Source organism: Pleurodeles waltl, chromosome 2_2, assembly GCF_031143425.1.
Source record: "Pleurodeles waltl isolate 20211129_DDA chromosome 2_2, aPleWal1.hap1.20221129, whole genome shotgun sequence".
Classification (NCBI taxonomy): Eukaryota; Metazoa; Chordata; class Amphibia; order Caudata; family Salamandridae; genus Pleurodeles; species Pleurodeles waltl.
Genome location: NC_090439.1, coordinates 1,022,854,534 through 1,022,876,755, shown reverse-complemented (window position 1 = coordinate 1,022,876,755; position 22,222 = coordinate 1,022,854,534). Strand labels below are relative to the sequence as shown.

At 46.1% G+C, this 22,222-nt stretch overlaps 1 protein-coding gene across 2 annotated transcripts in view; it reads right to left on the bottom strand.

The window, feature by feature from the left end:
* The window catches only part of EFR3A (EFR3 homolog A), a 1,082,041-nt gene that overhangs the window by 815,307 nt on the left and 244,512 nt on the right, over positions 1 to 22,222 (bottom strand). For both annotated transcript variants that reach the window (XM_069220764.1, XM_069220765.1), the window contains exon 3: positions 20,978 to 21,054. In XM_069220764.1, the coding sequence (XP_069076865.1) occupies positions 20,978 to 21,054 (77 nt within the window). The remainder of the gene's footprint in view (positions 1 to 20,977; positions 21,055 to 22,222) is intronic.

The window sequence follows — 22,222 nt, the reverse complement described above, 5'->3', positions numbered from 1 at the left end:
CAGCAGACCAGATTCTCTTCACCAAGCCTGGTATGATCAGAATCAGCTGTAATTGACCTTCTGCAGCTTGTTCAACTGAAGCGAACTCAGTGTAAGCATGTATATTATGTCACCAAAGATCTGAACCTGAAAGTTTTCCCCAGGAACTAGTATGGAAGAAAACGGAGTACACTTCCTATTATGCACCACGGTGAACAGATTCACATATCAACATCCTAAACTGGGTGTGGTCATGTCCTTCACTTCCCAGTGTAGCTCTCATTCATGTTGTTCCACGGAGAGAAACTTCAGACTAGAGGGAGTCTGCAAGGTATACAACTATCATCCCCCCAATGCTGAGCCACAAGTAAGGGATGGTGATGTCTGACAGAATCTGGATTGCATACCCTGAGAGTAGAAGGGATAATGGTCTTGACGACAAGACAAACCACCCGCAAATCCAGTCTTTTTATGTGCAGGTGCTGCTCTGACATGGGACTACAGGCCTTCATGTCTCAAGATGTGTGCCACAGTGCAGCAGGGAGGCGTCCCTGATCAAGGTAGCCTGGACCTGTGAAGTTCTAAGGAACACCCAAAATGATATTGGAAAGAAAAATCCATCAGTGAAAATCCGGATGGACTGCAAGGAAAATCTGCAGTTGAGCTGAGAGGCTCCATTGGTATTAAAGCCATTGCTTTCTCAGGTGTTTGCTATAGTGAAGAGAAAGTTTCCCATCCACCATCCGGCAGGTGCCATCAACAGGATGCACAAGGCCGTTAGAATCCCCAGGCATAAAAGATGCAGGATCAAGATCCATGTCTGAGTCACAAAATATCAGACACATCTCCCAGAATACCTGAAATCTACTAAGGAGGAGGAAAGGCATTCATGCAGGTTGCTTCCAGCATTGTTTCCAGCTCTTCCACTTAAGTCAACTTAAAATGCTAATTCTGGGCACTGATGGTAAAGCCCACTCACGGAGGAAGGTCACAGTATGCAGAGGGTGGAGACCCCACTTTCACCAGTCAGGCGTGCAAGTACGGAAATACACAGAATACTTACCTCCACAGTGAAACCACCACAACTACCAGCTTTGGTGCAGTCATCAAGTCAAGTCAAGTCAAACTCTTTATTTCCAGAAAATACATTTTTAAACACTATACATATTCAAATCCATATGTAGTACATTTTGAAATCACAAAATCTCAAAAAACATCAATACCACCAGTGCATAACCCAGACCTTAAAACAGTATACATCAATATATAAAATACCTTCACAGCTAAAATGCATTTTAGAGGGGACATCCCATTAATAACACATTCATCAGGTCAAACAATAGCACCATAACCAGACAGTGCTGGGACGGGACCCCACCCTGCAGCAAGCCGCAGATAATGTCTGTGGACAGGGAGGAATAGAAAATGAAATTAGGTATCCAAGTCCAGGAAGGCCAGCCAATGCACAGCATTAAGAGACAGCATTAAGAGTCAGAAGGATCTGGCTCAAGGACAACATCTAGAGCAAGTCCTACTGAATGGAAATGTTTAAAAGTCCGAAGTTGCGCATGTGGGTCTTAGACATCCATCCATCTTGAGAACCAAAAGTAAAGGGAGCAGAAACAAGTGTCTCCTTTTTTCTAGAGACACCATCTTTAATGCCCCTTTGCTGAGCAGAAATATATAACAGGGGCAACCCATAAACCACTTGCAACCAGGGGCAATAAACACTGGTTACTAGTGAGGTAATAATTTGTTCCCCCAAACTTACAACTAGTGCTGGAGAGCATACTCTGTTGGAAGCAGCTTGAGTTGGAGGAAGGGGCACAAAGGGTAGTGTTGCCGATTAGATGGATGAAACATCAATCCATGGTCACTGCCCCCCATTGCTGTGAGAATGGAAGACCCTGCTCCCAACAGGAAGATGCTGCCCTAATGAAGTGGGAAGTCAGATAAGTTTTCAGGCAACAGAGGCATCAAGAGATGGCAGTGACTGGATCTATTAGGGATGATGTCCTTTAGATCCAATCTGTTGCTAAAGGAGTGGAACATCAGCTGTAGTGTTTGGATCGGCTACGAGGTTTGACACAGCCGGGAATGCTGTGCCCTAAAATAGGCTTGAGATTCCCTACATTGGTGGTGGAACCACCATGAATGCAGGGTTAAGCGGGGCAAGTGACCTGTAGCTCTGCAATTCCTGAAGTGTTAGAGGGAGGCCTCCTCCTTCAATAGCTACACCGTCCAACAACAAGGCCATGAGTTTGGCTGGGATACTTGCAGAGATGCCTGTGCAAAGGACCCACTTCAGAATTTGTTTGGAAGCATCCAAACCATTACTGATGGAATAAGAGAAGGGCATTTTCTTGTAGACCAGGAGAGTGATAACAGTCACCTTGATGGATAGAATGCATGAATTAATGTCAGCCACTGGTAATTACTCAGGGCACCATCCCAGTCCATTGCTATTGTGCACACCAAGCCAACTCAGTTTGGACTCAGCCAGATCCCACGCAGCGTTTATAGCGCTGTCTAGAAGGCATGATTTCAGTCGCCTTTGGGGACAATAACAAAAGCAGCTCTGCAGGTGGTTTCAGTGTCATAGGCTGAGCCTAGCGATCAGGGGATTGTACCTTGGAGGGCACTGACTTTTTGGATGGTAGAGAGGCCAAAGCCTGCAGGGGTGTGAAGTCATGAAGCATTGGAGTCAGTACAGTCAGAATTGTCAAACCCACAGGAGTGGGCTTACCCTTTGGGTGGGAGGCAAAGGGTCAGGGAGCCATCATAAATAAGTCCGGTATAGTCTGCTCATGCGAGATCAACCAATGGAGTGAGGAATTCTGGCTTCATCTTTTTCAACATCTATAATTGCAATGAGAGCCTGCATGCCAGACCTATAAGCAATACCAGCCCATCCGCTGCTTTTTTTTTTGTTTCATCTTTTTTAACGCCAGAATTGGCTCAGCTCATGAGAAAGACCATTTTGTGAGACAATGGTGTAAAATCTCCAAATGGTACCAAGAGTGGGATCATTTCCTCGAAGATGATGATGATTACTCTTTCTTATACCATTTTTCTGTGTTTTTTTAGAAGCTCTTTTGGCAGATTGTTATAAGTTGGAAGAACTTCCTGAAGAAGATGGGGAACTCTTTCAAGTACCCCTGCAGGCCTTGGCTAAAAATACCTTGGCCCATGTTTTCAGATGGCTTTTGGTGCATCAATAAACAGGATCTGCAGGCCATGGAGGCATAGTTGGAGCCACACCACAATAGCAGATGGCGTGCGATGTCTAACAGGAACATCTTTTTGTGGCATAATGTGCAGTGCTTCCAAATAATAAATGATAAATAGTGAATAATACAGATCCACAATTTGTGATTTTTTTTATTTGAAATATTTACTAAAATGGATTTCGTGAAGTGGTCATAATTTGCGCACTGAATTCTAACAAATGCATTGGTATTTTGAGAGCCATCATATGTACTAATAGGTCAGTTTACAAAATAAAGAATCTTAATGAGTCGCAATTCAACCTATCTCACCAATATTCATGAGGTAGGTCGCAAAGTGCGACCTACTACGATCAGTCACAATCACAGGTGGCCTGCTGGGGTCAGCAGCCCACCATGTCTGTGATTGTTTTTAAATAAAGCAATTATTATTTTTTTTAAATGCATCTTGTGTTTCTTGAGGGAAAATAGGATGCATTTAAAAAAAATTTTTTTTAAACTTAAACAAATCTTTTTTTTAGGAGTAGAGAGTGGTCCTTGGAGTACTCCCTCCCGCCTAAATCTGTTTGCAAATGGGTTACCACCTCCTTTGGTAAATATTAATGGTTTAAGAAAGGATTTTAGTTGCAAAACATTATTACATACCATAGGGAATCAATAATCAATAACTGGTAAGAATGCCCTTAATACACCTGTTTCCTAAACCCATTTAGCCATTCGAAAAACCTTTTCCAAATCGTTAAATTGGTTTAGTACATTTTAAAAAAGGGTTTTGGGGGCGTGGCCATGATGGCGGAGTGCTAAGACGTGTCTGTTGGCGCTCCGCCGCTCTGATCCAGTTTCATGCTTCGCGGCCCGCGAGGAGTGTGCTGCTCCCGCGAGGGGAGCTGGCCTCGGCCCTGCTGTAGGGGCGGGGCTGCAGAGCAGTGCAGGAGGCGGCCTGTGCCGCGGAACGGGCCTCTGCCTGGCGGCTCCTCCGGGACGAGCATCGCGGAGCGGAGGGCCTGGGGATTACCCCGGGCTCCTTATTTGGTGGATCGGCCTCTGAGGACCTGGTGCCGGCTGACCTGGGCGCCAAAGGGAGAAGGTGCTCCCTTGTGTGTGGCAGATTGAGGGGGGACAGGCAGGGCCTCCTCACATTGGGGCCTTGGAGTGGACCGTTGGAGCTGCGGGCCCCCAGCAGAAGGTAGGGGCCCAGGGGTCTGGCCTCACCCCATTATTTGAGTCTTTGATGATCGTGGCCCCGTGGCTCTGAGGAAGGGTCCCAAGAGTTGACTGTCGCGGAGGAGGCCGCTGGAGGTTGGACCTGGGCACGGTCCCGGCCTGGGGGGACCATACTAATCGGCCCCGGACGGAGACCCTGGATTTCCTGAGGCAGAGCAGCGGCGTGGAGGGACCGGACCGGCGTACCATGGCGGCGTCAAAGTCGGAAGCGCGAGCGCTCTGTGAGGGACATGCTGGCAGGGACGCGCCCAACTTCTGGCATGGCGGTGGAGGATTTACCTGAGACGAGGGCCCCGGAGAGCCGCTGGGAGATGGATCCAGCAGAGTCTTCTCCTGTCACGAAGGGCTTTTTGACCTTCTTGTTTGAGTCGCTTCGGGGAGACATCCAAGAGCTGCGCAGGGACATCTCACAGGAGCTGAAGGAGTTGCGGGGTGAGGTCTCCTCCTTGGGTGAGCGTGTTTCGCAGCTAGAAGATGAGATCCCGCGCGGCGAGGAGGCTGCGGGCCTACAACAGGAGGTGGTCCGTCTCCGAGAGCAGCAGGACCTCCTCCAGATGGCGGTTGAAGACCTGGAAAATCGTTCATGGCGGCAAAATATTTGCATTAGAGGGGCCCCGGCTGGGGTTGAAAAGGAGGACCTTGTGGGCTACGTGGTGGACCTGTTTCGCTCCTTGCTTGGTGCGGACGAGACACAGGAGGTGGCCCTGGACCGGGAACATCAAGTAGGGCGCGCTGGAGGGCCTGGTGATCGCCCCCCTGACATTTTAGCCTGTCTCCATAATTATGTCCTTAAAGAAAAGATTCTACAGCGGGCCCGCAACCTCCAGAGTGTACACTTTCGTGGGCATGAACTCCAGCTATTTCAAGATCTGTCGGCGCGGACCCTGCAGAGGATGAGAGAGTTTAGACCGATCACGGATCATTTGCGGGCACACAAAGTGTCATATTCCTGGGGCCACCCGTTCCGACTGGTTTTCAGTTGGGAGGAGCAGGTTCGGCGGGTGAAAACCGTCTTGGAGGCTGGCCGTGTCCTGGGTCTGGAGGACGTTGGCTGTGAGTCGAACGGCTCTGCCGGCGCGGAGCACACATCGTTGGCGGAGGAAAGAAAAGAAAAGGAAGCTGCAGCGCCCGACGGCCTCTGAGTTGAGGTCCGAGAGAGAGGCCGCCTTGAACAATGTGGCTGCCGGAACTTCGACCTAGTCTGGTCCCCCGGGGGCGACCGGGTTTGCTACTGGCCGCATCGCTAACAATATATTGACTGTTGAAGCGGGTCAGGCGGCGGAGGCTGTGGACCTGAACACTCGATCTGGTTGGATGTACTGCCCCGTGGAAATCGCAACTCGTGAATGTAGACAATCGAGGACTTCTGTGTTCTATGCACCTGTTGTGCTTATCATTTGTTTGTTGTTGTGTTTCCCTGTGATGTTGGCTTTTTATGAAATGCTCTCGGGCCTGATTGCTCTAGGTGGTTTAGATGTTAAAGTAGGGGGTAGCCCTCTGCTGTGCCCCGGCCTCTCTGCTGGCTCTCCTCAGTATAGGCTATGATCATTAAATGTTTAAGTTTAAATGTGAGGGGGCTCAACAATCCTACTAAGAGACTTGCCATCTTGTCGGCTCAAGAGAGATCGGAGAGTCATGTATGTCTCTTGCAGGAAACGCACCTTGTCTTGAAGGACACCTACCGTATGCGTTCTAAGTGGTTCCCCAGACAGTTTTGGTCTTCGTTACCATCAAAGCATGCAGGGGTGGCGATACTTCTATCACGTTCATTCCAGGGGGCAGTGATATCAAAACTGCATGAGATCCCATGGAGGCTTTTGGCTATGAGACTTAAACTGGGAGGTTTTTCCTTCACGATCGCTTCCCTTTATGCACCTAATTCCCAACAAGAACTCTTCCTGAGACAGTCTTTGACTCCGCTGCTCCAATCCCCTGATGGTGCTGTCTTGCTGGGGGGCGATTTTAATCTTGTGATGGATGGGGCCCTGGATCGCTCAGGTCAGCGACACGGGCAGACGGGGTCTCTTTTGGACAGAGGGAGGCAATGGCTCAGCGAGTGTGGTCTAGTGGATGTCTGGAGAAGTGTGCACCCCTCGTTGAGGGACTACTCCTTCTACTCTTCAGCAACCAAAAGATACGCTAGGTTGGACCTCTTTCTGGCATCACAGGAGCTTCTCTGTAGGGTTAGAGATGCAGAGATTGAGCCGCGGGCCCTCTCAGATCATGCCCCCATTACAGTCGAGATCCACGTGGACGTGGAGAGGGTTGGTACATCGGGATGGCGATTTAGGGATTCGATGCTTCAGAACGCTGAGACGGTAGAAGCGATTCGAGGGGCAATAACAGACTACCTTAGTTTTAATGACGATGGGATAGTAAGCATTGCAACACTGTGGGAGGCACTGAAGGCTGTGGTGAGAGGTGAAGTGATGTCCCTTTCCTCTAGAGATAATAAGGCAAGGAGTAGACTTAGGGGGGACCTAGAACAGCGAGTAAGGGTGTTGGAGCGCTCTCATAAACGTACGGGTGCTCCTCGAATATGGCGAGAGCTCGAGAAGGTGCGGAAACAGCTGGGTAGATTGGATTGGGATAGGGCAGAGTATGCGGTAGCCCGCCTTAAACATAAGTACTACGTAGGAAGCAATAAGTGTGGGAAGTTGCAGGCACATAGGCTAAGAGCGCAGCGAGCAGCATCAATGATAAAAATGGTGCGCTCCCCCTCTGGAATAGAAGCACACTCGAGTGACCAAATAGCGCAGGCTTTCGCAGAATTCTATCGGAATCTATATAGGGCTGAAGAGCCCGGTGCCTTAACCCCAGAATCCTTCCTAGAGGATATAGAAATCACTCCCCTGTCTTTGAAAGAGGCAATCGCGTTAGATTTACCTATAAGGGCGGAAGAGGTTATTTCAGCGATCGCTCGGCTGCAGACTGGGAAGTCACCTGGTCCTGATGGATTCTCGGCCCTTTTTTATAAATCTTTTCGTGGGGAACCTGTTCCCGTCTTGGTGCGACTCTTTAACTCCTTTCGTCAAACCGGTGCTCTTACACCTAGCATGTTAGACTCGACTATCATAGTTATCCCGAAGCCGGGGAAAGATCCTGAGGAATGTGCCTCGTATAGGCCGATTTCCCTTCTGAATATTGACGCTAAATTATTGACTGGCATTTTGGCACATCGTCTTAACTACTATATGCCGGGGCTCGTGGATCCTGACCAGGCGGGATTTATACCGCATAGGCAGTGTAGCGATAATACCAAGAGATTGCTTCACCTCTTGGATAAAACCGAACGCTCTCATAAGGCGGCGCTCTTTCTCTCCATCGACGCTGAAAAGGCGTTCGATAGGGTTCACTGGCCATACACCTGTTCCAGGTGCTTGAGCGCTTTGGTTTGGGACCGGGCTTTATGGCATGGATTTGCTGCATTTATCAAGCGCCTTGGGTTAATGGGTTAATGGGATACTTTCCTTGCTGTTTACAGTCCAAAGAGGCACCAGACAGGGGTGTCCGCTTTCGCCCCTTCTTTTTGCGCTCTATATGAAGCCTATGGCGCAGAGGCTTCGGGTTAATCCTCAGATTAGGGGCGTGAAGTTTGGGGGAGACGAACACCTCATATCACTTTACACGGATGATGTCATTCTTACTCTGGCGGAGCCGACGACTTCGCTGCCGGCGCTAATGGGTGTTCTGGAGGAATTTGGGCAGGTCTCGGGGTTCCGAATGAATATGCTTAAATCGCAGGCTATGAGCAAGTTTATTAGTGCGGAACAAGAGCAGGACCTCAGGGCCCGATTCCGCTTTACGTGGTCCTCCACGGGGCTCCCATATTTGGGGATCGAGTTGGGATCCACAGTCGCTCGCACAGTGACGGTGAATTATGCGAAACTGACACAGGAGGTCCACCGAGACTTAGAGGTGTGGGGGAAACTTAAATTGTCCTGGTTGGGTAGGGTCGCGGCAGTGAAGATGACCATTCTACCACGCATATTGTATCTGTTTCAGGCACTCCCTTTAGAGCCCCCACCGCGGACGATAGCGACCCTCCAAGCAGCAGTGCTAAGATTTATATGGGAAGGGAGGACGGCGCGGTTATCGCGGCAGATCCTGTATCGCCCCAAGAGAGAAGGGGGACTGGCGGTAGCCTGTCTTCTTCGATACTTCCAGGCTGCTCAGTTGCGTTTCCTCTTGGAATGGAGCCGCCCCGCCCGTCTTCCGAGAAGCATTGGTGTTTTATGGACTAAGCCGTAGCGGGCTCTTATATATGGAAGGAACCTTGGCTTAGGTGCCGCCACAGAGCACAGGGATTGTATATATCGCCGGTCACGGGGATTTCGATGAGAGTGTGGGATCGGGTGGCCGCCGCAGCGGGCTTGACGACATTTCCGTCTCCATTGACCCCTCTGGGCGCGAACCCCGACTTTGGCCCGGGCTTACAGTCTGAAGTACTGCGTCGGTGGTATGAGGGGGGCTGCAAGAGGGTGGGGTTTTTATTTGATGAGCAGGGGGTTATCCCTTTTGACCGGATGAGGGAGCTATACGGCCTAACAGAAGCTGACAGGATGATGTACTACCAAATAAGACAATGGGCCCTGCTTCTGGCCAACAGGTCATTAATAGATAGGCCATTAACACCGTTTGAAAAATGGACTCTAATGAAAAAGGATGACAAGCGCGTGGTTTCTGAGCTCTATGTCCTTCTACGGGGGTCGGTTCGCCCGACCAAGACTAAGGGGCAGCTGAGATGGGAGAGGGAACTCGAGAGAGAGTTATCGGAAGACGAGTGGGAGAGTGTCTTCTATAGGGCGCATCACACAGCCTACCACTCAGCAGGTACTGAGACAGCCTATAAAGTGGCCTCCTCCTGGTACTATACCCCAAGTAGGATTCACACCTGGGATTCAGATAAATCTAGTCTCTGCTGGAGGGGTTGTGGGGGCGGAGGTATACTTGTGCATTTATTATGGCACTGTCCCAAATTATATAGGTATTGGAAGGATATACTGGACATGGTGGACAGCGCCTTTGATTCTCAGATCCCTAGATTTCCTGCATATGTTTTGTTGGGCCTTCCCAATTCTCTGACATTCCCCCTGAGATCATTGAGAGGTCGACAGATGGCTCTAGCCTTGAACGCAGCAGTTCAGTTGTTGTTATCTCACTGGGGGACAGAGCGAATCCCGACAACAGTCTCGTGGCTGCACAGACTTTGGTTCATCCTGGCTCAGCCTGACATCTCAGCAGCGAGCTGAGGACTTTAGGGATCTCTGGCAACCATTTTTTAGTATTTTGTCCGAAGAGTTCGCAGAGCTGACAGGCCAGGTTCAAAACCCTCAAATAAACTGGACATGATTGTAAGGGACGGTACCTGTGAAGAGAGATATTTATATTATTACTTCCACCGGGTATCAGAGACTGGGAGGGTATGATCGTGGAATGACTAGCTGGCAGCCGGGAAACGTCGTTTCATTAATTACTAATTTTATTTTCTATTGTTTCGCTTTATGCAAGATGTTACTGAGTCTTCTCGCACTATAGTATTGTATATGCGATGTTTGAATTTGAAATTGAAAATAATAAATAGATTTGATCCATAAAAAAGGGTTTTAGCGTTTGTAAACCCTCTGATTTACCAAATCAGAGGGTTTGTAAACAATTTAACCCTTTGTAGAGGAGGTCCTCTATTCCTAAAACGTTAGAGGGAATCATTTGACCTAGTCAATGTAAAGAAGCAAGGAATTCCATCTGTGAAAAACCGAGAAGAGCTCTGGACCCATGTCAATGAGTCATTGAAAAAACTGGAACTGATGCCAGCATGCCTTTTGTCATTAAATAAAGTTTGCTGCTGTTACATCTAGCGAGTTGTCACATGTGAAGCCACGTGGTGCTGCCTTCTGGCAACGCTGGAGAGCTATTGCTGGGGAAAAAGTTTCTTAATTGAGTCTGGCAACTGAAACATATTCATGTGGTGAGATATCTGCAGAGAAATTCATCAAAAAATAAATGGATTATATTTGTTCTCTTAAAAAAATGTCATGCAAACAATAACTCACACCCTAAATGTAGTGCTCATGACCTCACAAATGACAAATGTTCTCACAGGTGACGTCAAATCATGTTACCATTAACAAGAGAAAACTATGCATACAGGATGATTTTTTGGGGGGTAAATGTTATTTAATCAATTTAATGTGCTTTCAGGTATTCTTATAAGCAATGCTTTTGGTGTGCAAGGTATGGCAGCTGTACGACTTGTGGAATGTGGACCCATTATCCAGACACTTTATCCAACACCTGCCAGGAGACAAGACATGCTCATGCTCCGCTCCTGCTCACAACACATCCTTGTGCACAACCAAGGCTGGCCATGTGCAGAAGAGATTTATTCGCCAAAGGCTAGGTGCTATGTCCAATGCCATACCTACCTAACCCTTACTAGCAATGCCTATGGGCAGCTGATTCTAAACCAGATTCACAAATCCTGATCTCCACACCGCCCCAGAGGATCCACAAGATCGACGGAGTGTCAAGAACCATGAGAACGTACACAAATCCCTTAACAAATTCAGCTTTTTTCAAAATACTTTTATTGCTATGCATGTGGATGTTACTCAAAGGCTCCCCCACTTGGATCTGGGAATTAGGGTATTCTCAGCAGTCTCCCCTTTTACACTGTTTTTGTTTCCGTAATGTGCAATTTTAGGACAGCCAAATCACAGTGCATAGATTTGTGGATCTGGCTCAGGGCGGCATATCTGTAATGTGTGATAGGACAAAAAGAAGCCTTATACAATGGTATGTCTATTTATTTAATCAATTCACGGAATCTGTGGCGGTTCTGCAAACTAAAAGTCAAGATAATGCTACAATGTAACTCTTGGAAACCTGTCTGCCACTTTTTGTCACACTAACTACTCTACTACTGAATGGATTTACACCAAGCCAAACAAAGGCTCAAGTTTAGTTCTAGTTTGGTGCAGTTACGATGACAGTTAAAATGACTGTGCCCACAAGTGGCTGGCCATCATTAATCTCTCCTACAAAGACCACCAGACACCTAAATGTAATTAAAATATCGCAAAAACTACTGAATAAATTCACAGCAAATCAGACGAAGGCAGCCAGGTGAGTAAAGTGCTAGTTTCATGCCATGTTTACTGAAACTCTCTTTAGGAGTTTTTGCTATACTGAAGAGCAAAGTTTCCAATGTAGGTTAACACTAGCATGCCAAAAAATAACTACCAATGCAATATGACAGGAAATTTTTGAGCAGATTTGCAAAACTGCGCCATTTATTAACCACGTAAATATTGTTGCAAAGTGCCCCTTTTTGGATGATCATCCTCCACTTTTTGCTGTTTGATGCTGCTGTTTTTGACCTGCTAGTGTACCGAGGCCTGCTTATCAGACCTCAGTACTTATGCTTTTTTCCTTAAAATGTATGTCGAATTGTATAGGCCAATAGGAGGATTTTACCACCCCTGTAAGTCCCTAGTAATGGGTACCAGTGGTAGCCGGGGTGGTAAATGGGTCACCAGGGCTGCAGCACCGATTGTGCCACCCTGTGTGATCCAAGCAAAAATGACACTGCAGAGTTGGCATGTTAGACTGCATAAGCAGCCTGCTGCTCGAGTGCGACTTTGCCCCCAACAGGTGCAGGCAGGTTCCTTTACTGCCCATAGAAAGGTCAGTCACCCCTAAGGCAGGCTTCCTATCCTCTGGGAGGCAGGGTGCGCTCTACTATGAGTGAGAACATATATGCATGAACAACATTTGACCCCGTGATAGCATTTAAAACACAATGCTACCACAAGTAACCGGGGAACCATAGGAAAACATGGACTAGCATCGGGGCAGTTCCCAGATGTTCAGATCTGTGATGGCCCAGCCTATTCCTCTCGTGTTTGGTATCAAACACCTTGCTTTTTATCCCGGAGCACAATGCCATGCTCAGGATTAACTTTCATGTGCCCTGGCGGCACCATAAAGGGTGCCCACCAAGTTACCAAGCTCTCCGCTGTGGGCTCTCTCAAGCCTCTGGCACCATAGCAAGAATCTGCCCACCTGCTGGTTATGATAGCACTTCAACAGGACAGAGACAAAGGGCCTGGGCAGGCTACTGTGAAAGGTAATCAAGGCAGTGAGCCTCAAAGGTTTTCCCCGCTCTTGATATGTAATTACTCATCCGCCCCATGGAGGACAAAGCCCTTCCCGTCTCTGTTCAGCCAAACAGGTGGGAATATTAGCTATGCTGGAGGCATACACCTCCAAAAGGCTAGCCACACCTTTAGGGTGGGCTAGGAGGTCTGCACAGTCAAGGAAAGGCTCTGCTATCTTGGCAACTATTAGGAGTAGTGGGTTCTGGGTAGTAAGTGACGTCATCCCACAGGAAGCTGCCAATGTAGGGGCAGACTAGCCGGGTGGAACAGTAGCCCATTGGCCACTGTCACCCACACCCTTAATGACCCCTAAATTAGGATTTAAGAGGCTCCCCTGATACCAGACCCTTAGTTCTTACTTGTAAAGAAGAAAAGGCACAAAGAAGACGTTGTCACCGACAACAGGACCTGGACTCCAGCCACAGCGCAGAGAGGAAACAGAAGTGACCTAAGGAGACCACCACTGAAACGGAGTGACCGACGTGTGCCTGTGGTAAAAGATCATTGGTCCCAGCAAGAGGGACCCCAGGGGACATGGAGCAGCCAAGAAAGACTCCCCTGACTGGTGGTACCAGTCCCCTGCCAACTGCAGGAGTAAACGCTATAGAAGACGAGCGACCTGACAGGCTACGTGTGAGTTAGCCTTAAGAAATTCGGTGTCCAGCATCCAAAGAGTGGGAGTGAAGTTTCACACCTCTACTCCCCAACCGATGACTTCGAGCCATGGAAGTGCCAGAGGACCACCTTTGCAGCTACCGAGGCTTGTCTGTCGCCAATCCAGAAACCGACGGCCACTCGGACAATACAGACTCCAATGCAGGCCCCCCAGCATAGAGACCAATATTCGCAATTACCTCTCTCCTGTGGTTCTGTATCCTAAAGAGAGTTACTTTGAGAGGAGCAGCAAAGCACCTTTGGCACGACCAGCTCCCACGACTGACAGCTAGAAGCCATCTCTGCACCCAGAGCCACCAGACATGGTGGTGAAGTTTCAGGTGTTGATTCCTGGTTCAAGCCCCCCAAAGACCTCTACACCCCAAGGACAGAGTGTGTGTCCACCCGCAAGTATACGTTGGCCAAGTGATACAAACGTGCCAACAGCCGCTGTCCCGTCAGCACCAAGGACAGCCAAAGCACTTCTGCACCAGGACTCCCTGGGCAAGGTAATGAGAAACTGACTGTTGACTCTTGGTTTAGGGCCCCGCAGAACCTCAAGCCCAGGTGGGTTCCCCAGAACTCACCCTGCAAGTGCCCAAGTGCACACTTTGATTTTCTCCACTGACTTCAATGTGAGCCATTTAAACAGTTTAAACTATATTCCAAAGCTTCTAAAATTCATAACTCTGGTTATGTGTAACTTCGAAAATTTGTTTTAGTGCCTAAATGTATAAAAATAAGCTTTATTTCTTTCGAGTCGTGTCATTTACTTTCCGTCCATGCTGGTATTGTGAAATGCTTTACACATGTTCCTCTTAATAGTCTGACTGCTCTTTGCCACACTACCAGGACTGAGCTAAGGGTTATTAGTGTGAACTCGAGGTCCACTACTGGGTAATGTGCTAGTATTACATGGTAAGACTCGCCAGTCATACCACATAATACTGCCAACTTGCAACAAATATATTTTCAACTACTTTGAATTTCCCCACCTCCTAGGCATTATCTAGAAGAAACCTTACATACAAATAATTAAAGGAGCTCAGTGCTTGCAACAAACTCTTCTGCCCTGGCTCCCAGTCAACAAGAGAATCACCTTCAAACTCCACAGCCACGCTCACAAAGCACTGCACAACACCAGACCAGAATACTTCAGACGATGACGCTCCTTCTACACCCCAACCTGGCATCTCCGCTCCGCCGACCTCTCTCTCGCAACCGTCCCATGCGTCTGCAGAACTACAACAGGCGGTAGATCATTCTTGCACCTAGGCGCCAAAACGTGGAACACTCTTTCCACCCACCTGTGCCAGACCAAAGACCTCCTTACCTTCAGGAAACTTCTCAAGACCTGGCTGTTCGAGCAGTAGCAGCACCTCCCCCCCTTCTTCCCCTCTATCTCCCCCATCCTCTCCTCAGCATCTTGAGACGCTCACGGGCCAGTAGTGTGCTTTACAAATTCCTGATTGATTGACTGATTGTCCTCTTTTAATGTCCCCATCTAACCGGAACCCCTTTGACCCTTCTGTATGAAATTAATAAAAATATATTGATTAAGTTATGCATCCTAGGTGTCTACTAAATTGTGCGTAAATACAGCTAAAGTTACAAGCAAATTATAACACAAGGTAACTCTATAACTAACCCTTTGATGCCTACCCGAAAAATCTTTGTGAAAACTACTGAATAAATTAACAGCAATGCAAGTAAAGTGAAAACTGTTAGTATAGGGGCTAAAGGAAAAACGTCTTGTCCCCATCACCTTTACATTCCCCCCCTTGTGCAGAACTGGATGAAACTTGCCATGCTGAATCTCAGCCACTAACACTGTTTGACAGGAATTATTCGTGAACATTCACCAAAAAGCATCAAAGTTATAAGCCAAGCAAAAATGTCATTATAAGTTAGACCTAACCAGAACTACACACTGCCTTTCGTTAAAAACAACATCCAGTCATAGCAAAAATCTGGATCTAAAATTGCATAATGAATCACAAAAAATGTAACATTCAAGAAAGAAGTGAGTTAAACAGATGGGCTCACAAGAATAAATAACAGTACACATGTGTGTTTGTGTGTATTATTATATATATACATATGTGTGTGTGTGTATTCACAAAAAATAAAAAACAGGTTCACATTTTACTTGCACAAAACCATAGAAATTCAACACTTATAGTTATAGTTATCTCAAGTAACTAGGACTCCTGCCCTAAGGTAACTATCCCCCACAATGCAGTTTTCACCTCAATAATTTTACTGCAAATGTTACTGAGATATTATCAATGATGTTATCAAGGATGTCATGAGTGATGCAACATGTGGATTAATTAGTAGTGCATGGGGGGAGGGCAAGTTATAGTTACCTTTCGGCACAAAGAATAATTACTTGAGGTAACTATAACTGTTGTATTTCTATGGTTTTGTTCGAGTACAATGTGAACCTAACTGGAATATCCATGTAACCTTTGTTTTTTTAAGTGAATTTCTAGGTTTTTTTAAATTCTATTTCCTAACTATAACATCCCTGAAACCTTTGTTTTTTCCAGTGAATTTCTAAGTTTTTATTCACATTAAATAATTTTAATTACATCACTTTAATCCAATCACCACAGCGGGGCTGGCTGCACCCAACCCCCTTATAAGCACTACACCCGCACAGTCTTTGCCCATGCATGGCGGGACAGCCCAGGCCCTGTGGCATACCCCCTATATGCACCCAACCCCACACCGTGCATGGCTGAAGCGTGGGCCAGAGGGGCCTGGCCTGTGGCCAGCCCTGCTCCCTACCCCCTATAAGCACCCAGCCCCAAGCCACAGACAGCCTTTGGCCGTGTACAGTGGGAGTTGGCCACAGGGTTTGACCTGTGGCCAGAACCTGTGGCCTACCCCTACAAGCACCCATTGCCACACACGGTCAAAGGCTGTGCGCGGCATGGGTTGGCCGCACCCTTGGAGTTATAGTTTCCTCAGTTAACTAAAACTGATCAATTTCAGTGCTTTATACAGTCTAAGAAGTAAAGTCTAAGATGGGATGGAGGCCCTCGCCCTTTTTCAGCACCAGGAAGTAGGAGGGAAAAGAACAAGTACCACAGGCGTCTGGTGCTTGGACCCTCTTTATTGCTCCTTTGGCCAAAAGAGCGTGTACTTTCTAACTCAAGAAAGAAAGATAATCATTCATCAGCTGTTTAGATGATGGTGGGAGGTGCGATGGGGGGGGGATTGTTAAAGTACAGGGGTGGAGGGGGGCTGGGGTTGGGGGGAGAGAAATGGAATTGCATACCTCTGCTGAACAATTATCAGCACCCAACGGTCAGAAGTTGCCACCCTGGTGGAAAATGTCAGGTCCTGTCTCAGAAAGAGGGGCTGTAGAAAGTCAAGATCACTGTACAGAGGAATGGATAAGAATAGAACAATTTCTATTTGTGTGGCCATTTAAATTTGTCTCGAGATGAGGAGCAAATCTTGACACGTTGGTGCACGTTTGTAATCTGTATGGGTCTATGCCCGTTACATTTCAAGTGCAATGATCAAGCGGAGTTGGCGACATCACCTGCCAGTGTGCAGTGATACTGCTGAACATTTTCCAGATCCAGTCTGTTGCCAGGAGAAGTATTCAAATGATGAGGAATCTGCAACTAGAATTCTACCACAAATTGGGGTTTAAAAACGTGATAAGAAAGGTGTCATGGGCTTGAAAGGGATAATTTTATTGTTTATGTTGGGCATTAAGCTCACAAGCAGGAAACGTGTCTGTTCTGTGATACACGCCTGAATATTTCATGAAAAGTTATTTGTAGATGAAGTGCTAGAATTATTTTTTCTGGCATCCTGCAATTTGAAAATTCACCTATTTTTGCAAGGAATGTTTCAAGGAAAAAAAACACTTAGAATAGTGAAGACCCGATGACTAGCTCCTGACCAAAATGTGGGGCAGATTAGTGCTCTGGGGCATGCAAAAAGCGCACAAAAAATGAGGAAAAAAGGCAATTAGTGGACGGTAAACGTAGTAATTGCAACACAGTGCACATGACGACCTTTTGAATTCTGAAATGGGCACTATTGTCCCGACTTCATGAGTGTTCATGAATCTGTGAGTAACACCAAAAAAATGCATGAGGTACCACTTCAAGCAATAATGAACGACAGAGTGAAGGGGGATGAAGAAAGTTATAGGACTATTATAGGAATATCATTGGCCTAGGTTTGCAAATAAATAAAAGAATTCCTTGCTTGAAATATACCGTTTCAAAAATTCAAAAATGTGAGAACTGCAAATTAAAAGAAAATGAAAAAAGTAATTAGTCCCGAGACTGGCTGCAGGCCCTCTATTCACGCAGTGGTGGACACGGTAGGGCTTAGACACATGGACAACTTGGTGCCTGTGCTCGTCATCCAACACCCTTGTGAGCTAAAACGTAACACGTCAGGAATCTTAAAATTCTAAAATGTGTTTAATGCAAAAATCACCAAAATAATAGGTTACTGTTGTCATTTCGAAGGACCACAGAATCCGCTCAAAAACCAGCTGGAGCACAGAATGCTAAAATCCATACATTTTAGGCACAGTTTAATACATGCTTCTCTCAATGCAAGCCAATGGAAAAGTGGGCATCTGATAGAAATAGCCACTTCAACTAATGCGCTGGAGAAAGGACCTTCTGACAAAAAAGCATGCAAGAAGACCTGGGAGGAAAGATTCAGATATCTAAACAAATGCTGGGTCCACAACTAAAATTCATTCTTCTTACTTCCAATCCTCATAACAAGACTATACTTATCACACAGTGCAGGAAAAAAGCTGTTGCACAACACCGGATGAAATGGCTTGGAGGCTTCAAAACTACATGAAACTCCTCAGACATATTAAGGTTTGTTTGCACTTTGGATTAATAAAAGAATGATATTGAAACTCGGGCATATATCATATCAGTGCAAGCCAACGCACACATGTTCAATGCAAAATAAATATACCATGATAAAGCCCAGAACATACGGTTCTGCCTTCTGAATCTATCGAGCCAGTGTGTGTAGTGAGAAGAACATGCACAGACATGGCCCTCTGATAGCTAAATGTGTTCAATCTGCCAGCCAAATTATTGGATGGGTGTCACCTTTGGAGCCCAATGTGGTTCATAAAAAGTTCATCTATGGTGAGTGAAATTTGTTACCTGGTGTGGCGCTCATCATACTAAAATTCTGCAAGCCATATATTTGGATGTATATTTGTTGTTTCATCACTGGCCCAACAAGGCTTTGCAGTGGGTACAGTTAAGGGATATCTGTCATTCCTTTCAGCCTTTTTACATTTACCTGCTCAACCTTCTCGATTTAAATTACCTGATGTTTTATCAAAGGTCTGGCTCAGTTTTCTCCTGAAGTCTATGGTCATGTAACAATGGTACTTCAACTTAGTATTATCATTTCCACACACCGGCACCCTGCGACTACTGATGCTTCAAAATATTTTCTGTCTGCCACCACCTTATGCGCTGCCCAGATAACTGCAAGCACTTTTGATGCAACCACGATAACACCACCTTCTTTCAAATTTAGTGCTGAGGATCCGGTCACCCTTCCTACCCAAAGTTGACACACTTTCTCATGTCGGCCAGTCTATCATCCAGCCAATGTTTCTTGCTCCACCTCACCCATCAAACACAGGAGGGAAAGCTCAACTGGCTCAACCCTAAAATGGTTTTGAGTTTTGACTCTGGCTGCGCTAAAGTTAATTGTGTGGATGATATGATCTTTGTAGGATTCTCTCGAACAAACAAAGGGAAGGCAGTGCAGAAAAGTAGCCTGTCAAGATAAGTAATGCTCTGCATCAAAATCTGCTGCATAACGGCTAAGAAGTCAATAAGCTAATTTGCACGAGGGCCAAGGCCACTACTACAGCAATGATGAGGGGTGTGCCAGTGCAAGACATTTGCCAGGCCACTATGTGGGGCTAGGTGAATACTTTCATGAAGCACTACTAGGCTGGTAAGGCTAACTGGAAGGCCGCTTTTCTCCTTGGTCCTGCTGGAGTTTCTGGTCGGAGTCCATTCCAAAGACCCTCCACCTTTACAGGCAGTACTGTTGTGGTATCTATACTAAAAGTGAGGAAGTTACAGTTAAAAGTATCCTCCTGAAGAAAAAGTTACAGATCTTTGCTAATGCTCTTTCGGGTGGATACACTATGTCCATCTCTTCTAGAGCAGTATGGCAGTCAGAGAATTAGAGCACTGCTGAAGAATTCACAGGAACCAGTCAGGCACCTGGGGACATTCTGAAGCTGAGAAATCTGTGGTTAGAAGTATCTATCAGTAATATATTTTAATATCATATTGCTACCCCAAGAAGGCTAGTCCGGTCTAAAAAATTACCATCACTATGAAGTAGGTGAAAAATAAAGAGTCAAAGAGACATATAATATGGACAGTAAGCGCTGGATATTATACTTTACAGGAAAAAAATATGCATACAGACCTAAACATACTTCTAGAAAACGAAATAAAAATCGCCTTTGAGTCAATATTTTTGTAGAATGCAAAGAAAAAGGTTATATTATACGATGAGGTGGGGGAGGGAGAAAAAAGTTTGTTATGAAGTTCAGTGAATTAAGAAATGGTGGATTTGACATTTACTTCACTTTATTTGCTACTACAGTTCGACTGATGCATGAAAAAGTGGTACTAATGACAATCTTCCATTCAGTTTGGAGCCAACTGAATCTGAACCTAAGCAATTATGAAAAAATAAATGCAGTATGGATTGATGCATAACACAAAACTGGTGGTTAAAACAGAAAATTGCTGATGAGAACAAACAGTCTATTACTTCAGCGCTAACACACTAGTCAACTGACCAGGGGGTTGGTTCAGTCGAGATTTTAATTATTGAAAGATTTTCAATGCTCCTGCTCCAAAAACGGTGCTCTTGAAACTGCAGTGGGTGCAAAACTAAGCAGCCAGACATTACATAGAATAATACAAATTGGCCCATATTACTCCAGCTTTTAATGTCTTGCCCTGGCATTTGGTGGTACAGAAAAGTTCAAATTTCTCTGCACAGTCCTCGGTCATGGGGCACGATATTGTCAGACGCTACTTACTAACTATACACCTAGCTAAAACCTACAAACATGCAATCCTGCTCACAGATGCCATTCTCAACCATAAAACCTATGGAGGTAGGTTGATCATGTTATGGGACTTCAGCTTGGGAAAAACTTGTGCCCAAACCTTAAACAAACAAGCATATCTGGAAACAATCAAGACAAGGTGGTTCCCATCCCGCCACGAAACCACAGCAACTAGTCCCATCACTCAAAAAGTGACAGGACCCTTCGACCACAGGCAGTTCAACCCTCACCAATGATCAAATCTGAAGACTTTGCATAAGATAGGTTTCTCTGCTCCTCTGGAGATTTACATCGCCTGGGAAGGGGTCTGGTTCAGTGTTTTAAATGGGCCAGTATTTTCAGGTACAGACTACTTGCATTTCTGTAATTTGAAAGGGTGAGCACCTGACCTTCTCAGCAGAGGTCCAATGGGAGTGTGACGGCCCTTTTCAGTGACAAACAAGTACCGTGTGATAGTGTCTACATTCCAATATTTCCATTTCAAGCACCGATCTGGTCATGACTGAGATAACCAAATCTGACACACTGACAGCCCTTACAAGGGCACACGGGAATAAACAAATAAACAATTCAGAATAGTTTTAATGGAAGACATTTCAACTTACTTTTGGATCTTCAGGGTAGATGTTATCCACTAAACGTTTGTATCGAGGGCGCAAAGCACCACAGCAGCCGCACACTCCTGTAAAATTCAAATTCACAAAAGAGGTGGTTAGTGATACAATATTTGACAACGCTGTTCAATGAGCTGTTTTGCAGTGAATTACCCCTGTAAGTGACAGCAGTATAGAAAGCAGTCTTCTAGGGAATGGGAGATTATGTATCGCTGTGACCAAGGGCAGAGAACAAACGAACTTTCATTTGTATGTGCATATGTTGGCAATAAAATATCAAAGAAAGCCTTTTGATTCAAAGGGGATCAATCAGTCTTCATACACCGTGTGATGAAAGGCACTTACTGCCCCTTCTGCCGCACATCAGCCCTAAATGGCAAATCATAGGACCAGTGAAGTATGGCAAATGGCTGCCGTGCCTCTCTTAAAAGCTAGTAAAAGAGCCCTGTGATAAGGGATGCTTGCACAATAAACATCATAGGTAGCAGCAGCACGTATGTGCTCCTCTCTAACTTACACCACATCAGTTCTAGTTCAAAGGCGTGTAATATGCAGATTAACAAACCCGAATGTTATAAAATGAGCTTTCAGTCGAAAGGTAAGAGCCAGTGCTACAGCACACAAATTGAGGCACATAGTATTGGGCCTCGAGGACTCCGTCCAAAGGCTTTCAAGTTCCTCGCCCCAACGGGCATTAATTCATAAATAGGCCTTTCCTTTCAAATGAGGCGTGGGCGGGCAAGTGAAACTAATACAGCATTGAAGCTGTTGGCAGTGAAAGCTGGAGTTCCAGTTCTTTTTTGCGACTTTTCCTCGGACCCAAACAAAAACATTTGAATAGGTATGTCCGTGAAATAAAACATTGCATTGTTAAGTCGAGCCCCTCGTGTTGTTTAGCGGCACCGAACAGAAGTGCTAATTTCAAATTACACTTTAATTGGACTATATGATACTCTGTAGGTTATCCTACATATGTTCGATGTATTTCGCCTTTTCCAATGATAGTACAGAAAATATAAACTTTAACGCAAGGCATGTCAAAATCATTTTAAATATATATGTTGGAAATGCCGTGGGCGCGGAGCGGTGTCTGCCAGGTACTTCAGGGCACCACAAGGAAAGCAGAAGAGGGAGCAGCGGGGAGAAAACATAAGTACAAGACGAATCACCGCTGTTGCCAAAACTGATGCTCCACTGCCAGGCTTCCACCCCCTCCCCCTCCTGGCAATTGCGGGA